Below are 21,896 nucleotides of genomic sequence, written 5' to 3' on the forward strand. Positions count from 1 at the left end.
AAGAAAAAACACAAAATACTAGACCAGGTCGTGACAGTACCAAGTTAATGAGGCAAGGGCTAGATTTTTCTCAAATACCATTTTAGACAACTAACTTAACATTTCATCTTCCCCAAAACATTCTCTTTGATTTGGATATTGTCCACACAACGTACAATGTATAAACATCAAACATATACTAGGAAAACTCTTCACGTTACAATGTTTTCGTAATAACGTCATATATTAACCTTTAATAACAAAACAAAAATGACATACATTTTCATAGTCCATCTATCGTCATGACCACCATTGTGGCTGACGGAAACCATTGTTCCAAAGTCCCTTTATTTCATGTTTACTGTTCTGAGGCTGGTTCTCCATAGTAACAGGACAAAGGAATTTGTCTGTGGCCTGAGATTTACCAGGGGCGTGAGGGGTCATAAAACCCCCACATCTTCAGACCCCTAGATCTCTCCTCTGTTGGGGTTGAGAGATAATCTGTAGGGTTGTGGTCTCCTGTAACCTGACCTGATCAAGACAGTCATGACATATATTACCAAGCATAATCATCTCTTTTGTTGATAATTAGGTTGTTGCTATGCTGTTCTTACCTCTGTTATAATTTGTTTCCATCTGAAGACAATTGAGCCACTGACAGACTTTCTATCGGAGATTAGAATCCGCTCCTTCTTGAACATCTCCACTGTTACTCTGGAGGACTCTGGCCATTACATCTGCCGAGTGCAGGACCCTTTTTCCGGAACGTCAGCCATGGATAATCTCACTGTCACTGTTCTGGGTGAGCAAACACCCTCAAAACTTTTCCAAACTCACAACAACATAAGCGGAGTAACTTTTCATTAAATCGAATGAAAAGGTGGAAATACTATGCACACTGTAATAGGACCTCAATGGGCTTTGTGTGTGTCTGCTTTGGAAAGTATCTAACTGATTGATGTTCTTGCCATAAGGTAGTGATCTTCTATTCAAATGTCATTTTACAGAACGGGGCTTTGTGGATTTGGAACCCTCCATCAACACCAATGTTTCAGCGCTGCAGTATCAGAGCGTTGCGCTCACAGTGCAGATCGAAGCGTTTCCCAAACCTCAGGTGCTCTGGACCAGAGACAACACCACCCTTACTGGGGAAACTGTATCCATTGACACCAGAGAGGTGCATGAGACCAGGTACCCGTCATATATGATCATGAACAGCCCAACAAAGAAATCTATTATTATGGTGACAATGAAATTGAGAATCAGTACATAAGCCCCATGATATTGATTGTGTTCTGTTTGACCTTAAGTTACCTCAGTACTCTGACCTTGGTAAGGGTCCGGATGGAACAGAGGGGGCTCTACACTGTCCAGGTGGCCAATGAAGACGACGTCAAGGAGATAACCTTTGATCTTCAAGTCAAGTGTAAGATACACGCCTGAATCATTATCAACTCTGGACAGACATATCTACATTAGATGGGATCACTATTCAGCCATTCTTTATTGAGTTATCATGTTTGAATTTAAAGGATGTTGAACAGTTTCTTCTATTGATTAAACAATCAACTACACTGAACAAAAATGTAAACACAACAATTTCCAAGATTTTATTGAATTAAAGTTCATATAATTCAAATAAATTAACTACGCCCTAATCTATGGATCTCACATGATTGGGAATACAGATATGCATATGTTGGTCACAGATACCTTAAAAGAAAATGCAGGGACGTGGATCAGAAAACCAGTCAGTATCTGGTGTGACAACCACTTGCCTCATGCAGCGAGACACATCTCCTTTACATAGAGTCTCACTACTCTTCAATGGCTGTGCGAAGTTGCTGGATATTGGTTGGGAACTGGAACACGCTGTCGTACACATTGATCCAGAGCATCCCAAACATGCTCAACGGTTGGCATGTCTGGTGATTATGCAGGCCATGGAAGAACTGGGATATTTTCAGCTTCCAGGAATTCTGTACAGATCCTTGCAACATGGGACTGTGCATTATCATGCTGAAACATGAAGTGATGGCGGCGGATGAATGGCACGACAATGGGCCTCAGGATCTCGTCACGGTATCTCTGTGCATCTCTGTGCATTCAAATCTCACATGATTGGGAATACAAGATATGCATATGTTGGTCACAGATACCTTAAAAGAAAATGCAGGGACGTGGATCAGAAAACCAGTCAGTATCTGGTGTGACAACCACTTGCCTCATGCAGCGAGACACATCTCCTTTACATAGAGTCTAACTACTCTTCAATGGCTGTGCGAAGTTGCTGGATATTGGTTGGGAACTGGAACACGCTGTCGTACACATTGATCCAGAGCATCCCAAACATGCTCAACGGTTGGCATGTCTGGTGATTATGCAGGCCATGGAAGAACTGGGATATTTTCAGCTTCCAGGAATTCTGTACAGATCCTTGCAACATGGGACTGTGCATTATCATGCTGAAACATGAAGTGATGGCGGCAGATGAATGGCACGACAATGGGCCTCAGGATCTCGTCACGGTATCTCTGTGCATTCAAATTGCCATCGATCAAATGCAATTGTGTTCATTGTCCGTAGCTTATGCCTGCCCACACCATAACCCCATCGCCACTATCGGACACTCTGCTCACAGCGTTGACATCATTAAACCGCTCGCCCACACGACGAGCACACTTCTCCAGCGTACAAGTGGCCATCGGAGGTGAGCATTTGCCCACTGAGGTCGGTTACGAACTGCAGTCAGGTCAAGATCCCGGTGAGGACGGCGAGCACGCAGATGAGCTTCCTTGAGACGGTTTCTGACAGTTTGTCCAAAAATTATATGGAAGTGCAAACCCACAGTTTCATCAGCTGTCTGGGTGGCTGGTCTCAGACGATCCCGCAGGTGAAGAAGCCAGATGTTGAGGTCCTGGGCTGGCATGGTTACACGTGGTCTGGGGCTGTGAGGCCACATTCTCTAAAATGATGTTGGAGGAGGCTTACAGAAGAGACATTAACATTCAATTCTCTGGCAACAGCTCTGGTGGACATTCCTGCAGTCAGCATGCCAATTGCACTTAATCTCAAAAGTTGAGACATCTGTGGTATTGTGTTGTGTTGTGTGACAAAACTTCACATTTTAGAGTGGCCCTTTTTATTGTCCCCAGCACAATGTTCTTGATATGCCACACCTGTGAGGTGGATGAATAATCTTGGCAAAGGAAAAATGCTCAGGGATGTAAGCAAATTTGTGCAAAGGAATTGAGAGAAATAAGCTTTTGGTGCGTATGGAAAATTTCAGGGATCTTTTATTTCAGGTCATGAAACATGTGACCAACACTTTACATGTTGCGTTTATATTTTTGCTCAGTCTATCTATGTTTCACTACCTTTCACTGTCTCATTGGATATTTCCACTCCCTGCAGCTTCCCCGAAGATAATAGATTTGTCTGACCAGCACATAGACCAGGGCCACGGAGTGCTCTGTGTCACAGAGGGGGTCCCCACACCCACCGTCCACTGGTACAGCTGTGAAAGCATTGGAAAGTAAGGGAACAGACCCCTGGAAATACTGAACAACACAATGAAGCATATTCAGGCTTTTCAGTTGTGTTTTGACTTTTAACTCTCAATCTGTATAGGGCAGTGTTACAAAGGGGTCACACGTTGTAATTAAACAATTGAGTGATATTTGTTAGACCTGTTGCTTATTTTGGACTCTCAATAGTCTACATCTGTTTTTTTTTCTGTCCCAGTCACCCCATATCTCGCTCAGACAGAAAGTCTCACGACCTGAACAAGCATTTTTTCTATCACCATTCGAAGCTAATTATGACATCTTCACCCAGATGCAGTAATAAGACCACAGCATGGAAGTCTCTGTCGGCTGACCAAGAGAACGTCAGCATCCAGATGAACGTCAGCTACATCGAGGCCTCAGGGGTCAACCAAGTCCGCAGCCTTTTGACCTTCCAGACCATAGGGGGTATTACATCAGTACGCTGTGAAGCCCGCAACGAGAGAGGGCGCAGGGCCTGGGACATCAAACTGGTCTCGAACTGTAAGCATTCATGCAAATAAGCGATACGTATTTACATATATGCAAATAAGCTATAAGTAGTTACAGTAACTCTCATTTAAAACATTTAATTTAAAATGGAAACAATTTGATTACTTTTGATGTACTATTTCAAATCACAATCTATTTAAAGTGCATTGGTCAAAAGCCTCAATACACTTTAGAGACATATTTATCAAAATAAAGTCATAGAAATGTATTAGTCTTTGGCTAAGTCTTTGACTTTCACTAACAGAGTATGAATAAGGAACGCTGAGGTTCTCCGCTTGTATGAGCTCCTTCTCTGTGTGTGCATCTGCAGCTCTGTTCTCCCAGGTGGCTGTCTTGGCTGCAGTGTTAGCCCTGGTGGTCATTGCCGTCATCTTCCTCATCATCCTCATCGCCCTTTGGAGAAAGGTGAGCCCCCAAACAGAAACCCATCTGTTTGTCTTGATAGTGATGCTACTGTTGAACGATGAGACTGTAAAATTAGCGAAGACTACAATAATTAACTGGAGCCTGGTCAGTAGGTCTGAAATCATGTGGAACTGCCTTAAGTCACAGCCTTGCATGGCATAACAAACTTTCTGTTGATTCTATGTATTCATGTATTTTTGTGGAAGTAGCAGCACTCTTTCATTGTCCAAGACAAATTTCCCCTCGGGGACAATGAAGTATAATTCTGTTTATAAACTGGGTGGTTCGAGCCCTGAATGCTGATTGGTTGACAGCCATAGTATATCAGACCTTATACCACAGGTATGATAAAACATGTATTTTTTACTGCTTTAATTACGCTGGTAACCAGTTTATAATAGCAATAAGGCACCTCAGGGGTTTGTGCTATATGGCCAATTATTCACGACTAAGGTCTGTGTCCAGGCACTCCGCGGTGCGTCGTACATAAGAACAGCCCTTAGCTGTGGTATATTGGCCATATACCACACCCCCTCGTGCCTTATTACTTAAATATATGATATATAAAACTCTGACAGCCTTTTGTACCTGCCTTTAGAAGCCCCGGTATGAGATCCGTTGGAAGGTGATCGAGTCAGTGAGCTCAGATGGCCATAAGTACACCTACATGGACCCCATGCACCTGCCATATGACTGTGTATGGGAGGTTCCCCGGGATAGCCTGGTCCTGGGTGAGCGACTACTAAATTACAGGGAATGTTTTAGTATAATTGTGTGAATACTGCAGCCTATTTATGAATCATCATGTATTGATATATTTGACATTAGCTAAGCTAACAGTACACCTCATGTTCTGTCATACCAGGTCACACTCTGGGTTCTGGAGCATTTGGGAGGGTGGTGGAGGCCACAGCCTATGGCCTTGGTCACTCTCAGTCCACCACCAAAGTGGCTGTGAAGATGCTCAAGTGTGAGTACTTTATGCTTCACTATTACCAACAACTTGACATTTCCTCTATTTTACACACTGACCTCGTTACTCGTTACTCATTCTACAACGCTGCATGTTCTGCTATTGTTTTGACTGACAGCCACAGCAAGGACAAGTGAGACTCAGGCTCTGATATCTGAGCTGAAGATAATGAGCCACCTTGGGCCCCATCTAAACATCGTCAACCTACTGGGGGCTTGTACGAAACAAGGTGGGAACTGGAAAGCATGCCACTGCTTATAGACTTAACATATTCTGATATGTTAGTCAAAGTATGTGTTAACAACTGCCCGCTTTCCTCTGTCCTGAAGGTCCCATTTACCTCATAACTGAGTACTGTTGCTATGGTGACCTGGTTGACTACCTTCACCGCAACAAGCATACCTTCCTGCAGTACTACGCAGACAAAAACCGCAGGGATGCTGATATGTGCAGGAACAGCACAGAGAGTACAGTCCAAATCCAAGGAAAAAGGCAAGACTGATGCCTTCCCGAAGTACACACTACTAATTTTACATTGCAAAATCACCCATCAACATTCTATGTTAAGTTGCATTGGAAAATGGATTCAGAGGCCAATGCTTTCTGTCAAAGATGATAGTACTATCACTTATTGTAACAAATTATGCCCTTGGTTTTTGACAGTGAGTGCGATGGGGGTTACATGGACATGACCAAGGAAGATTCTTTAAATTATGTCCCAATGCAAGAGCTGAGTGACAACATCAAGTATGCAGACATCGAGCCCTCAGTCAATGAGACACCCTACCATCAGGACAGCAACTACCAAGGACAAGGTACATTTTTGTACACATTATCCACCGGGCACACACTGGTTGAATCGACATTGTTTTCACGTCGTTTCAACTAAATGACGTTGAACAATGTGGAATAGTTGTTGAATTGACGCCTGTGCCCAGTGGGTACTTTCTTTTTCAGGGGTTGGAACCAATTCAGGGACCAGTACCGAAAACCTGAAAAATAACTTTACAAAAAAAAAAAAAACTACAAGGAACAGAATCAGAACCGGGAACGAAAGTGATCTATACTTTCCTGGAACAGGAACCGGTTAATAACGTTGTTTAATGTTCTGGCCATTTCTTCCAGTCCCATAAAAAACGCAGCGCCTATTCAAAGCCCTCCCTCTGTCAATCAGAAACTTCCTCCAGTGTCTGCCTGCCAGCTGACAATTTTTGACAGTATGTGTTCATTTAGGCTACCTGCCCATCCCCCTCCAAGCATTGTCTAGGAGCCTACTGACTTAAGTATGATTCAGAAGTTAGGGAGAGAGATTTTTTATTGGAGGAGAATGGATGCAATTTTGCCAATGCTAGTTAGGGATTCTATAGTTATCACATTTCACATTGGATGTATTAACTACAAAAAGCTAAGAGGTGCTTTTAATTCAGGTGCCGCTCTTCACACACAAGCTTGTTAGCTAGCTAGCTCTGGTCCAACATTAAACCAACTCTGAAGTTCAAAGACATTCAAAGTTCCTCTATAAAAGCCAATCCTCCAGGTATGATTATGTGGGCCTAATTCAGATAATGCATGTCATCACAAGATGCCCAGCACTTCAAGCCAAGCTTCCTCCTCCTTCACCCTCTCTTGCACTCTCCACACCAGTAAAGTTTCAGTTGCATCTCGTGCCCTACACTTGTCTTTCTATCACAGCATGTAAACAACTCACTGAGCTATAGTTTTCCTGTTCCATAGCAAGCTGCTCTACCCGCAGTGCATGATTGGTGAATTCATTTAATGTCGAGCTAATTGTTTAAAAAGTATGATTTCAGAGGTTTAACAATGAACAGAAAAGAACGATATAAACCGGTACTTTTTGGGAGGTTTGAACTGGTTCAGAACTTTATTTTGCTGATTGGAGCAGTAGAACAGAATAAAATAAATCATGGTTCTGTTCAAAATGAACCGATTGGAAATGTATTTTCGTTCCAACCCCTGCTTTCTACAAAGAAATGTGTGTTTTATGTCACCTTATTCCCAATATAGTGCACAAATTTTGACCAGAGTTCTATGTGCCCCGGTCAAAAGTAGTGCACTATATAGGGAATAGGGTGCCATTTCAGACACAGGCACACACTTTTTATTAATTGGTTTAAGCAATGTAAATACTGAAGGCATAAAACACTTCATAAAACCAACATTTTATTTGATGAAAACTTGGTTGTTCATCATGTATTATGGTAAGCAGCAGCAAACAATGGTCATCCTCACGCTACTTTTGTCTGTTGAAGACATTTCAACATCCCTGTCAGGCAGATGGTGAGCAGACAAACAGACCCCTGATGTTGAAATACTACCGGAGAGACCAAAATAGGGAAGCCTTTCTCTCCACTTAGAGTTTTGACAACCAAGCATCTTTCAGAAAAATATATACATATGTTTCAACCTCTTGTGTAACCAGACAATGCCTTTTAACACGGTTCTTTTGATAAACACCATCAGTTGATCAATTTGTTTGCGCGGTCTGGCTCAAAGTTTATGACAATTTGATGTTCTCTTTTCATGTTGCTCAGGCCAAGAGAGAGCAGACGTCGCGTTGTCTATCAGTGACTCCCCAATTCTGAGCTACACAGATCTGGTGGGCTTTAGCTACCAAGTGGCTAAGGGCATGGACTTCCTGGCATCCAAGAATGTATGACAATGGAATAGCTTCATAATACATCCTTATTCATATCATGACATTTCTTGCCATGTCACATCGAACGTTCCTTAATTCTTGAGAACACGTGTAACTTACCTTACTGAACCCACATGAACTTCAATAATAGTCTATACTGTTGGCCCTATCCTCACAGTGTGTTCATCGTGACCTGGCTGCCAGAAATGTTCTCATCTGCGAGGGAAAGCTGGTGAAGATCTGTGACTTTGGCCTGGCTCGTGATGTCATGAACGACTCCAACTACATAGCCAAAGGCAAAGTGAGTTCATTTGTTTAGTTTTTTTTGTCGTTGTGTATTTGTTTACAGGCCATTGGAAGATGTACAGTAAGCAAAGGAGGGGAAGAAACAACCAAACAGCCATTCTGTTCGGAGATGAAAGTGATTGAAACTGAAAGACAATTCTTTTATAAGGAACTTCCAGAGATGTGGGTTAATATGACCTACTTATGCAAACTATCTGACCGACATCACTGTAATGTTTAAAAGCGTTTTAGCTATTTTTTCCCCTAACAGACTGCTGTATTGCTGGTAAATTCTGCACATCCTGAGAGTAAAATATGTTTTAGGTTAAAAAGATGGCGCAGGCGCCATTTTCAGGGTTTTTAAATGCTAAAACTTCCTAGTAGGGTGAAGTTGTTTTTGCCAGAAATGCGGTTGAGTTATTGGATATCTGGGCTGCAGACTCTTTCCACTGGGGTTTTCTTGGCTTTTGTTTTTTTTGGTCTAAGATCAGAAGAGGATGTGAAACAGCTTTCCAAAAGTCATTATGCCATAGATGGTACAGGACTTCGGTCAGAATACCAAAACAATGTCAATTTTCTTCACTGTACCAAAAGCAGAAGGCCATTTTCCATAATTACATCTGTAACTCTGTATCGATATCATAGACATTCCTGCCACTGAAGTGGATGGCTCCAGAGAGTATCTTCCAGAACCTCTACACAACCTTGAGCGATGTTTGGTCTTTTGGCATTCTGCTTTCAGAGATCTTTACTCTAGGTAAATATAAAAATCTCTGCAATAGAACAGATGTGTTTTGATTCTTTACTTATTGCAACTAGAGATAATATCTATGAATGTATGTCTTGATATTAGTTACAGTGCATTTGGAAACTAATGAGACCCCTTGAATTTTTCCACATTTTGTTACGTTACAGACTGTATTAATTCTAAAATAAATAAAATATTTTTTAATCTACACAAAATAGTCCATAATGACGAAGCAAAAACAGGTTTTTCCAAAATTTTGCAAATTTATCACAAATAAAAACTGAAATATCACATTTACATAAGTATTCAGACTCTTTACTCAGTACTTTGTTGAAGCACCTTTGGCAGCGTTTACAGCCTCAAGTCTTCTTGGATATGATGCTATAAGCTTGGCACATCTGTATTTGGGGAGTTTCTCCTAATCTCCTCTGCAGATCCTCTCAAGCTCTGTCAGGCTGGATGGGGAGCATCGCTGCATAGCTTTTCTCAGGTCTCTCCAGAGATGTTCGATCGGGTTCAAGTCCGGGCTCTGGCTGGGCCACACACGGATATTCAGAGATTTGTCCCAAAGCCACTCCTGTGTTGTCTTGGCTGTATGCTTAGGGTCGTTGGAAGGTAAAACTTCTCCACAGCTTGAGGTCCTGAGCACTCCGGAGCAGATTTCCAACAAGGATCTCTCTGTACTTTGCTCCATTCATCTTTCCCTTGATCCTGACTAGTCTCCCAGTCCCTGCCGCTGAAAAACATCCCCACAGCATGATACTGCCACCACCATGCGTCGCCTTAGGGATGGTGACAGGTTTCCTCCAGACATGACACTTGGCATTCAGGCCGAACAGTTCAATCTTGGTTTCATCAGACCAGAGAATCTTGTTTCTCATGGTCTGACAGTCCTTTAGGTGCCTTTTGGCGAACGGCAGGCTGTCATGTTCCTTTTACTGTGGAGTGGCTTCCGCCTGGCCACTCTACCATAAAGGCCTGATTGGTGGAGTGCTGCAGAGATGGTTGTCCTTCTGGAAGGTTATCCCATCTCCATAGAGGAATTCTGGAGCTCTGTCAGAGTGACCATTGGGTTGTTGGTCACCTCTCTGACCAAAGCCCTTCTCCCCCGATTGCTCAGATTGGCCGGGCAGCCAGCTCTAGGAAGAGTCTTGGTGGTTTCAAAGAATGATGGTGGCCACTGTGTTCTTGGGGACCTTCAATGCTGCAGAAATGTTTTGGTACCCTTCACCAGATACAATTCTGTCTCGGAGCTCTACGGACAATTCCTTTGACCTCATGGCTTGGTTTTTGCTCTGACATGCACTGTCAACTGTGAGACATAAATAGGTGTGTGCCTTTCCGAATCATGTCCAATCAATTGAGTTTTAATCAAGTTGGAGAAACATCTCAAGGATGATCAATGGAAACAAGATGCATCTGAGCTCAATTTCGAGTCTCATAGCAAAGGTTCTGGATACTTATGTAAATAAGGTATTTCTGTTTTTTTGTTTCTAAAACCCTGTTTTCACTTTGTCATTATGGAGAATTGTGTGAAGATTGATGAGGGGGAAAAAAGCAGTTATCAATTTTAGAATAAGGCTGTAACGTAAGAACATTTGGAAAAAGTCAAGGGGGCTGAATGCACTGTATATACCTTGTTTCGGCCTAACTTCAGGAGGAACGCCCTATCCTGGCATTCTCATGAATGAGCAGTTCTACACTGCCTTGAAGAGAGGCTACAGGATGCCTAAACCTGCTCATGCTACAGACGAGATGTAAGGCCTCATCTGTCTCTCTTTGTCTGTAGGAGCTTTGTGGTTATAAGTCAAATAACGTATGCAAGCATAGGACAAGGTGAAATTCACTCTGAATAAAAATGTTATTTCAGCTATGATATCATGTGCAAGTGTTGGGATGAGAAATTCAAGAAGAGGCCACTCTTCTCCTCTCTGGTTAATTTGACGGGAAACCTGCTGACGGATGCTTACAAAAAGGTATAGAAAACTAGAATAATTCTCAAAACTATGACTATGACTATTTTGATTGCTCATGTATTAATAACTCCATATAATTTCCAAACCATCCCAGAAATACACCCAGGTGAATGAGATCTTTCTGAAGAGCGACCACCATGCTGCAATCAGGTCCAAACCTATACCAGCAGGGAACCCGGCTGTGTCTTCAGATGACCACTCCTCAGGTGATCGAACGGGTCAGGAGACAGGGGAGATAGAGGAGACTGGGACGGAGGCTGGCCCCTCCCAGACTGACTACATAATCGCCATCCCAGATATCCATGTAGCCAAAGAGGCAGAAGCAGGTGGTGAGGTGCTGGACACCGCCACACAGAGTACATCAAGGTAACGTAGGATCTTCTCTCCACAGAATATGTCTCTTGTCTGTCAACTCAAACTGGCTGTTTGCCACAGGAAGAGTGTGGCTGCGTGAGTCAGAGGACTTCCCGATTCTGCACAATCTTTTCTTATGTTTGGTTTTTGTTTATTGCTTATTGTTTTGAATGATTTCCAGTTGACACTCGGTCTTATTGATTTTCCTCTGACATGAATAAAGCAGTAATAATGTAGAAAACAATCTTTGTTCTGCCTTCTTAGTCCTCCGAGCACAACCGACCAGGCTGATACAGCCTCCCTGGATGGACCAGAAGTACCCCTAGAAGAACCAGTACCCACAGAGGAAGCGGTGCTTGCCCCCACGCAAGAAGACAAGCTCCCCCAGTCTCCATGTGTCCCTGAAGTGGAGGAGAGTTTCCTGTAGAGAGCTGAAGTTAGAGGTGTCTACTGTATAGGACAATGTTGTACATGACAATGTGTGTTGTTAGTTAAACACTAATGTTGTAGGCCCTTTTAGGAAACATTATATCGTTATTATTTTTGTATATTGGTAATATACTGTATATCTTTCAGGTACTTTTCCCCTTGTAATGCTATGATTCACAAAAAAAGCATCAGCAGTTTGACACATGGCAATGGTAATATTATATACAAATGTAATCAAATTGAAGTTGTCAAACTGTAAAGAAAAGTATATTTGGCATGGGAATATATTTAATTTCAATCATTAAAAAAATATAATTTAAAGAGAATGTAAGCTTGCAATAATGCACCTCATATTTGCACTACTCATTCTCAATTTTAGACAAAATAATGTTTTGAAAAAGCGATTCAATAAATTGAGGCATACATTTTTGGGACTATTAAATGAATGATATATACCCATTGATTCTCGAAGAATATAACTTATAAATGCCTGCTTAGCTTAACTGTCCTACCCCATCAGAACCCAACATATAAGCTTGCTTTAACTCCACTGTTTGTAAACAATGGGATTGTAAACAAACACTGTAACAAACACTGCCTCGAAACATGGGCCTAAATTCAATCAGATCAAGCTTTAACCGGTGATAGCAGACAGCTTGCATAGGATGCTTTGGCGTGTTGGAGGTGGAACTGCACTGGAGCGATCTCTTGCGATCATTGTAATGAAGCAACACACGCCCCACTCGCGTTAGAAGTGTAGGCAATCTAGAACCTAAAAGGGTTATTTGGCTGTTCCCGTAGGAGAACCCTTTGAACAACCCTTTTTTTGTCATTCCTATTCCATTCACCCAGTTCAACGTAACATCGATAAGTTTAGGCTACTACATGATACTCTAATTTTCCCTGTACCCATCATGAGTTTGCTAAAAACCTAGCCTATTAATGAGTTTAAAACATAGGCGCGCACAAGTCGAGAGAAATTTGAGTAATCAAGGTGACAGACATTGACACATTCATCCGCCTTGCACAATCTTGCCTGCATCTGGCTGATCTAGGGTGTGATCATTAGTCCAACAGTTGCAAACGAGAGTTTCCATTGGACCAATTCAGTTATGTTTATCCCCATTTCAGCTTTTTTTTTCAACAGAATGGGCGGAATGAATACACCCCTGATCACACTCAAACAGTTCAATTTCATAGCAGCCACATACAAACAGCATGATCCCTTTGATCGTTGTAGAATTCCTTCTTGCATCTACTCCTCTCACCTTTTCCCTTGGCTTTTGTGGACTTCAGTGCACAACATAACAGCTGTTCTGTGACCAGGCGAAAAAAACACAGACTACATCTTTGTCACCATATTATCTAACGTCAAGTCAACAGAGCTACTAGAACTAATGCGTTAGTAAACCCACTACATTGCCGTACAGTGTACAGTTAGCAAGCAGTTTAGCCGTTACATTGGCGGCCCCGGTGGCAATAAATTAATCAAACCAAAAGCTTACCTTGACTTGGAAGAGATCCACTGTTGGATAGCCATAGTCAGCTAGGTAACATAGCATCCATCTCTGTTTGAGCCGGGAGTTTGAGTAGGCTAAACTAGCTAGCTGCATTCCCTAGCTAAGAAAGTGAAAGTGAAAGAAACAAAATATAGCTCTCCCTCTCTTTGATCTTCATTTTTGAAGAAATGTATTCGTTCTGTAAAAGTAACTGTTCAACTATTGTCCTTCTCTCTCTTTCAGTCAACTACTTACCACATTTTATGTACTGCAGTGCTAGCTAGCTGGGCTTATGCTTTCAATACTAGATTCATTCTCTGATCCTTTGATTGGGTGGACAACATGTCAGTTCATGCTGCAAGAGCTCTGATAGGTCAAAGGACATCCTCCAGAAGTTGTCATAATTACTGTGTAAGTCTATGGAAGGGGGTGAAAACCATGAGCTTCCTAGGTTTTGTATTGAAGTCAATGTACCCAGAGGAGAATGGACACTAGCTGTCCTCCGGCTTCACCCCCCGTGGTGTTAACCTACAGAGTGCTGTTGAGGCTACTGTAGACGTTGATTGCAAAACAGTGTGTTTTAAACAATTGTTTGGTGACGTGAATATATTTAGCATAGTTTTATCTAAAAAGGATAACTTTCTTAATGTTTCACCAAAAAATAATATTCTGAAATTCACTGAGGATGGTTCTCTGAGGACCCCCCACTGCTTTCCACAGAGGGTTCCACATGAAGCCCAATAGAGTTGTACCTGGAGCCAAAAAAGGGTTCTCCTATAGGCACAGCTGGAAAAACGCCAATTGCAGCAACGCTCCCCAATAATGCCAAAATCCTTTTTTTCTGAGAGTACATAGAAATAATTTTCTTAGAGCTCCAAGACAGGATTGTGTCGAGGCACAGATCTGGGGAAGGGTACCGACACATTTCTGCAGTATCGAAGGTCCCAAAGAACACAGTGGCCTCCATCATTCTTAAATAGAAGACGTTTGGAACCACCAAGACCGGCCAAACTGAGCAATCGAGGGAGAAGAACCTTGGCAGGGAGGTGACCAGTAACCCAATGGTCACTCTGACAGAGCTCTAGAGTTCCTCTGTGGAGATGGGAGAACCTTCCAGAAATACAACCATCTCTGCAGCACTCCACCAATCAGGCCTTATATGGTAGTGGCCAGACGGAAGCCACTCCTCAGTAAAAGGTTCCAAACTTCTTCCATTTAAGAATGATGGAAGCTACTGTGTTCTTGATGACCTTCAATTATGCAGACATTTTTAAGTACCCTTCCCTAGACCTGTGCCTCGACACAATCCTGTCTCAGAGCTCTACGGACAATACCTTTGACCTCATGGCTTGGTTTATGCTCTGACATGCACTGTCTACTGTGGGACCTTATATAGACAGGTGTGTGACTTTCCAAATTATGTCCATTCAATATAATTTACCACAGGTGGACTCCAATCAAGTTGTTGAAACATCTCAAGGATGATCAATGTTAACAGGATGCACCTGAGCTCACTTTCGAGTCTCATAGCAAAGGGTCTGAATACTTATGTAAATAAGGTATTTCAGTTTTACATTTTTATAAATTTACAAACATTTCTAACAACATATTTTTGCTTTGTCATTATGGGGTATTGTGCATAAATAGATGAGGATTTTTATTTATTTAATCAATTTTAGAATAAGGCTGTAACGTCACAAAATGTAGAAAAGGTCAAGGGGTCTGAGTACTTTCCGATTGCACTGTATATAAGCAAACTGTTTGGACTGGGAAGCAAATGGTAAGCTTAACACAGTTCCACCTCAGACACCGCCAAAGCAGCTGCCTTGTGGTTGCAGGGCAGGTTGCAGGTTGCATTTCTCCAGCCCCATCCCTCAAGCTGTTTGCCCAAAACAGGGGCAGGGTGCCGGCTTTGTTATTGTTTGAACTGCAGATTCCCCCCTTAAGCACTACATCTCATTCCTTCCAAGGTCAGGGTTGTTCCATCAGGTTTCGTCAGCATATTAAAAGGTACTGATTGTAAATGCCAGAATTCATTTGTGATGTTACATTTTTCATCAATAGTATATATTCATTGTTTCTAATCTGTTTGCCTGGCTAGAGTACTGTCTTGTACAAAATGCTGTTGAATTTCCAACTCCATATTGAAAGGTCTGTGGCATGTATCCTTGAGTGTTAACTCAGACACATTGAAAGGGCAGTTGATACTTTACATGCAATTTCTTGAGTTGTACTAAATGACTGAGTTTTAATGTTGTTTTAAGGATTTTTCATGTGGTTTAATTTCAAATGAAGTGCCTTTATTGTTAACATTTTCTTCATAATCTTTCAATTTGTACTCTCGGTATGGTATCATTTGTATACAGTCTGTAATGTATGGTACCTCTATATCAAAGCAATGGTAGTATATTCTTATTTATAAACTGGGTAGGTTCCTGAATGCTGATTGGCTGAAAGCTGTGGTATATCAGACAATATACCACAGATATAATGCAAAATTACTTTTAATTATTTTTGTAACCAGTTTATAATAGCAATACGGAGCCTCGGGGGTTTGTGGTATATGACCATTATACCAGGCTAAAGGGATATATCCAAGCCCTCCGCATTGTGTTGTGCATAAGAACAACCCTTTGCCATGGTATATTGGTCATATACCACAGTTCCTCGGGCCTTATTGCTTAAATATACACTTTTCCTTACTGTAACCAGGGCTGGCAAAACATGTATGTGTTCCCTGTTCTGTTAGGTATCTAAATTGTAAATAATAGTAAGATGGAAAGGCAAGCGGCAGAGGGATGTTTGAAAAATATTGTCGATATCTAAACATCTTAGACGGGAAAAAAGGTGCACATTTCTATTTTTAATGAACTCCATACGTTAATTGAGATGCATACATTGCTACACAGCAAATGCACTGCGAGTTGTTTTTTAAAGGCATTTGCTTGCATATTTTTTATATCCGTTAAAATGAATAATGGGCAGCCCATTCTACTGTACATGCAATAAAGATGTTCACTATCATTTCCACTCATGTCTAATTGAATTGACCATCTGTAAATACATTGTATTAACTGTGAACGTTGTTATGTTGTAAAAATGGCATTAGTCATGTAAACGCCGTACTCTGCTGATCTTAATCGGCGTAAGGTCATAATCGAAGTAAGCATGCACTAATTAAAACACCTGGTTTTCTGAGCAATCTTTAGACTTATGTAAGGGATAAACATCGGCGTTCTGTACATTACCTTGGAAACAATGGATGAAGCAGGAGAGTCTCTTTGGGGAGTTCATTTTTCCAAGGTAATGTACATAACAGGTGTTTATCAGGCATACACCACAATTGCCAAAGAAAACAATATCAAGGCACACATTTACAGGTATAAACTATATTTTCATTTTTAGAAGATAATTCATACTTTCGCATCTTTGGGTTGCTAGAGATGCGACCCAGTCTTTCGTTCGACTAGTTCAACATATACGGACGCGACAGAGTTGTTCATTCTATATGCTCTGTTGCCATGCTCACTGGCAACATACTAGTCCCTTGCTTGCTACTGTAGCTAGCCTGCCAACTAGCTATGGCTAACACAGTCACAACCTCTGCAGCCAGAATAAAAGCAAGTAGCCGGATTTGCGTTTGCTTAAGCTGTTTTCTATTAACATTCATTTGGATACATCCATAACAATGAGCTGATGATGTCCGATTGCCTTGGGTAGCTAGAAAAGGTTGCCTTCTTGTCATGACACTCAACACTGTTCATTATGAGGAGATCGCATTGCATATCTAACACTAGACTAGAAGCGAGCTAAATAGTTTGTTTCCAGAAAACCTACCAGTATGACAATCGAATTAAAAGATACCAGTAGCTGAAAACAGCTGTTCAAACTAGAAACATGTGGGAGGATTTGACAGCATAGCGCCACTTGGTCATGACTGCAACAAAGGGACCGGAAAAATTCATGCAGATCACTCACTGCATTAAGTCACCAGATGCTCCCCCAAAACTATGTCTCTATAAAAAAATTAAAAACTATGCTGGCTAGCTATGTTTTTCCTAGTTGGGCCAGCGTTTACAATGTATCCCATTTCGGTTTGTATGGTTGTAGGTTTTAGCTTTCTGTAACTTTGTAGCAAGTATGGCCTGCATTGTGTAGGCGCATATTGTGTCATGATTGCAAGGTGTCCCGATATCTTTTCTAACTGTCCTGAAATCTTTTCCAACTGTCAACTCTAGAATGCCCTTCTAGCCAATCATAAACGAGTATTCAACAATGTTGTGCTATAATTAAGCAATAAGGCCCGAGGGGCTGTGGTAAATGGCCAATATACCATAGTTTAAACTTCTTTGGGATAGGCGTGCCGCTAGCGCCCCAGCTCGACATCATCCAGGTGAAATTGCAGAGTGCAAAATTCTAAATACAAAATTTGCAATATTAAACATTCATGAAAATACAAGTGTCTTACATCTTTAAAAGCTTAACTTCTTGTTAATCCATCCGCTTAGTCAGATTTCAAAAGGCTTTACAGCAAAAGCACACCATGTGATTATCTGAGGACAGCGCCCCGCATACAAAAGCATTACAAACATTTTTCAACCAAGCAGAAATAGCGATAAAATAAATCACTTACCTTTGAAGATCTTCCTCTGTTTGCAATCACAAGGGTCCCAGCTACATAACAAATAGTCCTTTTGCTCGATTAAAGTCCTTCTTTATATCCCAAAAAAGTCAGTTTAATTGGTGTGCTTGACTCAGTAAACCACCGGTTTCCCTCATTCAAAATGCATACAAATGAATCCCGAAAGATAACAAATAAACTTCGCCCAAACAATTCAAACAACGTTTCTAATCAATCCTCAGGTACCCTAATATGTAAATAAACGATCAACTTTAAGACGGAGAATAGTATGTTCATTACCGGAGATAAATAACGAAGTGCGCGCCCTCACCGATATGCGCCACAACACTACAGCCAAAATGGGAGCCACCTAGAAAAACTACAAATTTTAGATCATTTTTCAAAAACCAAGCCTGAAACTCTTTCTAAAGACTGTTGACATCTACTGTAAGCCCTAGGAACTGCAATCTGGGAGGTATTCCATTGATATTCCCATAGACAGCCATTATAATGAGTGGTGTGCTCAAAAACAAATTCCAGGATGGATTCTCCTCGGGTGTTTGCCTGTTATATCAGTTCTGTTATACTCAGATATTATGTTAACAGTTTTGGAAACTTTAGAGTGTTTTCTATCCAATACTACTAATTATATGCATATCCTAGCTTCTGGGCCTGACTAACAGCGAGTTCATTAGAATGTGCGTTGAAGATGTCGTTCCCATAGCAACGATTAACACATTCCCAAACCAGAAACCGTGGATTGATGGCAGCATTCGTGTGAAACTGAAAGCCCGAACCACTGCTTTTAATCAGGGCAAGGTGACCGGAAACATGACCGAATACAAACAGTGTAACTATTCCCTCCGCAAGGCAATCAAACAAGCTAAGCGTCAGTATAGAGACAAAGTAGAATCTCAATTCAACGGCTCAGACACAAGAGGTATGTGGCAGGGTCTACAGTCAATCACGGATTACAAAAAGAAAACCAGCCCAGTCACGGACCAGGATGTCTTAATCCCAGGCAGACTAAATTACTTTTTTGCCCGCTTTGAGGACAATACAGTGCCACTGACACGGCCCGCAACTAAAACATGCGGACTCTACTTCACTGCAGCCGACGTGAGGAAAACATTTAAACGTGTCAACCCTCGCAAGGCTGCAGGCCCAGACGGTATCCCCAGCCGCACCCTCAGAGCATGCGCAGACCAGCTGGCTGGTGTGCTTACGGACATATTCAATCAATCCCAGTCTGTTGTTCTCACATGCTTCAAGAGGGCCACCATTGTTCCTGTTCCCAAGAAAGCTAAGGTAACTGAGCTAAACGACTACCGCCCCGTAGCACTCACTTCCGTCATCATGAAGTGCTTTGAGAGACAAGTCAAGGACCATATCACCTCCACCCTACCTGACACCCTAGACCCACTCCAATTTGCTTACCGCCCAAATAGGTCCACAGACGATGCAATCTCAACCACACTGCACACTGCCCTAACCCATCTGGACAAGAGGAATACCTATGTGAGAATGCAGTTCATCGACTACAGCTCGGCATTTAACACCATAGTGCCCTCCAAGCTCGTCATCAAGCTCGAGACCCTGGGTCTCGACCCCGCCCTGTGCAACTGGGTACTGGACTTCCTGACGGGCCGCCCCCAGGTGGTGAGGGTAGGCAACAACATTTCCACCCCGGTGATCCTCAACACTGGGGCCCCACAATGGTGCGTTCTGAGCCCTCTCCTGTACTCCCTGTTCACCCACGACTGCGTGGCCACGCATGCCTCCAACTCAATCATCAAGTTTGCGGACGACACAACAGTGGTAGGCTTGATTACCAACAACGACGAGACGGCCTACAGGGAGGAGGTGAGGGCCCTCGGAGTGTGGTGTCAGGAAAATAACCTCACACTCAACGTCAACAAAACTAAGGAGATGATTGTGGACTTCAGGAAACAGCAGAGGGAACACCCCCCTATCCACATTGATGGAACAGTAGTGGAGAGGGTAGTAAGTTTTAAGTTCCTCGGCGTACACATCACAGACAAACTGAATTGGTCCACCCACACAGACAGCATCATGAAGAAGGCGCAGCAGCGCCTCTTCAACCTCAGGAGGCTGAAGAAATTTGGCTTGTCACCAAAAGCACTCACAAACTTCTACAGATGCACAATCGAGAGCATCCTGTCGGGCTGTATCACCGCCTGGTACGGCAACTGCTCCGCCCACAACCGTAAGGCTCTCCAGAGGGTAGTGAGGTCTGCACAACGCATCACCGGGGGCAAACTACCTGCCCTCCAGGACACCTACACCACCCGATGTCACAGGAAGGCCATAAAGATCATCAAGGACAACAACCACCCGAGCCACTGCCTGTTCACCCCGCTATCATCCAGAAGGCGAGGTCAGTACAGGTGCATCAAAGCTGGGACCGAGAGACTGAAAAACAGCTTCTATCTCAAGGCCATCAGACTGTTAAACAGCCACCACTAACATTGAGTGGCTGCTGCCAACACACTGACTCAACTCCAGCCACTTTAATAATGGGAATTGATGGGAAATGATGTAAAATATATCACTAGCCACTTTAAACAATGCTACCTAATATAATGTTTACATACCCTACATTATTCATCTCATATGTATATGTATATACTGTACTCTATATCATCTACTGCATCTTTATGTAATACATGTATCACTAGCCACTTTAACTATGCCACTTTGTTTACATACTCATCTCATATGTATATACTGCACTCAATACCATCTACTGTATCTTGCCTATGCCGCTCTGTACCATCACTCACTCATATATCTTTATGTACATATTCTTGTTCCCCTTACACTTGTGCCTATAAGGTAGTAGTTTTGGAATTGTTAGCTAGATTACTTGTCGGTTATTACTGCATTGTCGGAACTAGAAGCACAAGCATTTCGCTATACTCGCATTAACATCTGCTAACCATGTGTGTGTGACAAATAAAATTTGATTTGATTTGAACTTACAGGCAGTTTACTTTGGGCACCTCAGTCATCCAAACTTCCGAATATTGCCCCCTATCCCAAAGAACTTTGCATTCAGGGCTCGATGAGAAGGCAACCTTTTCTAGCTATGCCAGGCATACTTAGCTCATTGTTATGGATGTATTTGAATGACTATCAACAGAAAATATCCTGAACAAATGCAACTACTTTGCGGTTATTCTGGCTGCAGAGGTCGAGACTGTGTTGTCTAGTTAGTAAGCAAGGGACAAGAATGTTGCCAACACGTAGAACTGGGTTGCGTCTCAAGCAACCAAAAGATGAGAAATAATGAATTATCATTAGCATTTTTTTTTATTGCTACCCGTAAATGTGTGCTTTAGTATTGTTTTCTTTGGCAACTGTGGTATAGCGGGATAAACGCCTCGGTTCTGTCCAAATGAACTCCGCAACGAGACTTGGCTCCACCTCGGCTCCGCCTCGTCACGCCGTGTAGTCCATTATTTTCAAGCTAGTGTACAGAACGTCAGTGTTCATCCCTTACATGTAAAAGTAATAAAATGTAAAAGCCTTCAATCAGAATTATAAAGTTGCGCAGTTGATCTGCGCATGTGCTAGCACAAGCAGCGCAAACCTCTTTCTTTTGCACAACAGAAGTGAGCTCGAAATAGCTGAAAGTAGGCATCTTAGAAAGAGTTTTCACATACAAACATTATGTTTCCGAACTCAGAATCAAACATTCTTCACAAAAAAATAGCATGGGCGCTGAGGTAGAATGTTTATTTTGATTGGGGATTTTCTGCATTTGTCAAAGTCCCATCAGGTAGCCTGATTTCAGATGTGTCCATGTAAACAGGATTATTATGGAAATCATGCACAGCTTTTAACTTAAATCAAACTATTATATTAATCTGACTATTCACAGGAATCGCAT

At 42.1% G+C, this 21,896-nt stretch overlaps 1 protein-coding gene across 2 annotated transcripts in view; it reads left to right on the top strand.

Moving 5' to 3' along the window:
• Positions 1 to 16,392, top strand: part of LOC109873120 (platelet-derived growth factor receptor beta) — a 28,588-nt gene extending 12,196 nt beyond the window's left edge. For both annotated transcript variants that reach the window (XM_020464667.2, XM_020464666.2), the window contains 18 exons: positions 622 to 781; positions 987 to 1,170; positions 1,290 to 1,405; positions 3,394 to 3,514; positions 3,817 to 4,028; positions 4,348 to 4,442; positions 5,041 to 5,173; positions 5,308 to 5,412; positions 5,534 to 5,644; positions 5,745 to 5,907; positions 6,079 to 6,230; positions 7,968 to 8,086; positions 8,250 to 8,372; positions 9,002 to 9,113; positions 10,762 to 10,861; positions 10,975 to 11,080; positions 11,175 to 11,446; positions 11,699 to 16,392. In XM_020464667.2, the coding sequence (XP_020320256.1) occupies positions 622 to 781; positions 987 to 1,170; positions 1,290 to 1,405; positions 3,394 to 3,514; positions 3,817 to 4,028; positions 4,348 to 4,442; positions 5,041 to 5,173; positions 5,308 to 5,412; positions 5,534 to 5,644; positions 5,745 to 5,907; positions 6,079 to 6,230; positions 7,968 to 8,086; positions 8,250 to 8,372; positions 9,002 to 9,113; positions 10,762 to 10,861; positions 10,975 to 11,080; positions 11,175 to 11,446; positions 11,699 to 11,861 (2,547 nt within the window). In that variant the 3' untranslated portion in view covers positions 11,862 to 16,392. The remainder of the gene's footprint in view (positions 1 to 621; positions 782 to 986; positions 1,171 to 1,289; positions 1,406 to 3,393; positions 3,515 to 3,816; positions 4,029 to 4,347; positions 4,443 to 5,040; positions 5,174 to 5,307; positions 5,413 to 5,533; positions 5,645 to 5,744; positions 5,908 to 6,078; positions 6,231 to 7,967; positions 8,087 to 8,249; positions 8,373 to 9,001; positions 9,114 to 10,761; positions 10,862 to 10,974; positions 11,081 to 11,174; positions 11,447 to 11,698) is intronic.
• Positions 16,393 to 21,896: the final 5,504 nt, after the last annotated feature.

Source organism: Oncorhynchus kisutch, linkage group LG28 (genome assembly GCF_002021735.2).
Source record: "Oncorhynchus kisutch isolate 150728-3 linkage group LG28, Okis_V2, whole genome shotgun sequence".
In the NCBI taxonomy this organism is placed as follows: domain Eukaryota; kingdom Metazoa; phylum Chordata; class Actinopteri; order Salmoniformes; family Salmonidae; genus Oncorhynchus; species Oncorhynchus kisutch.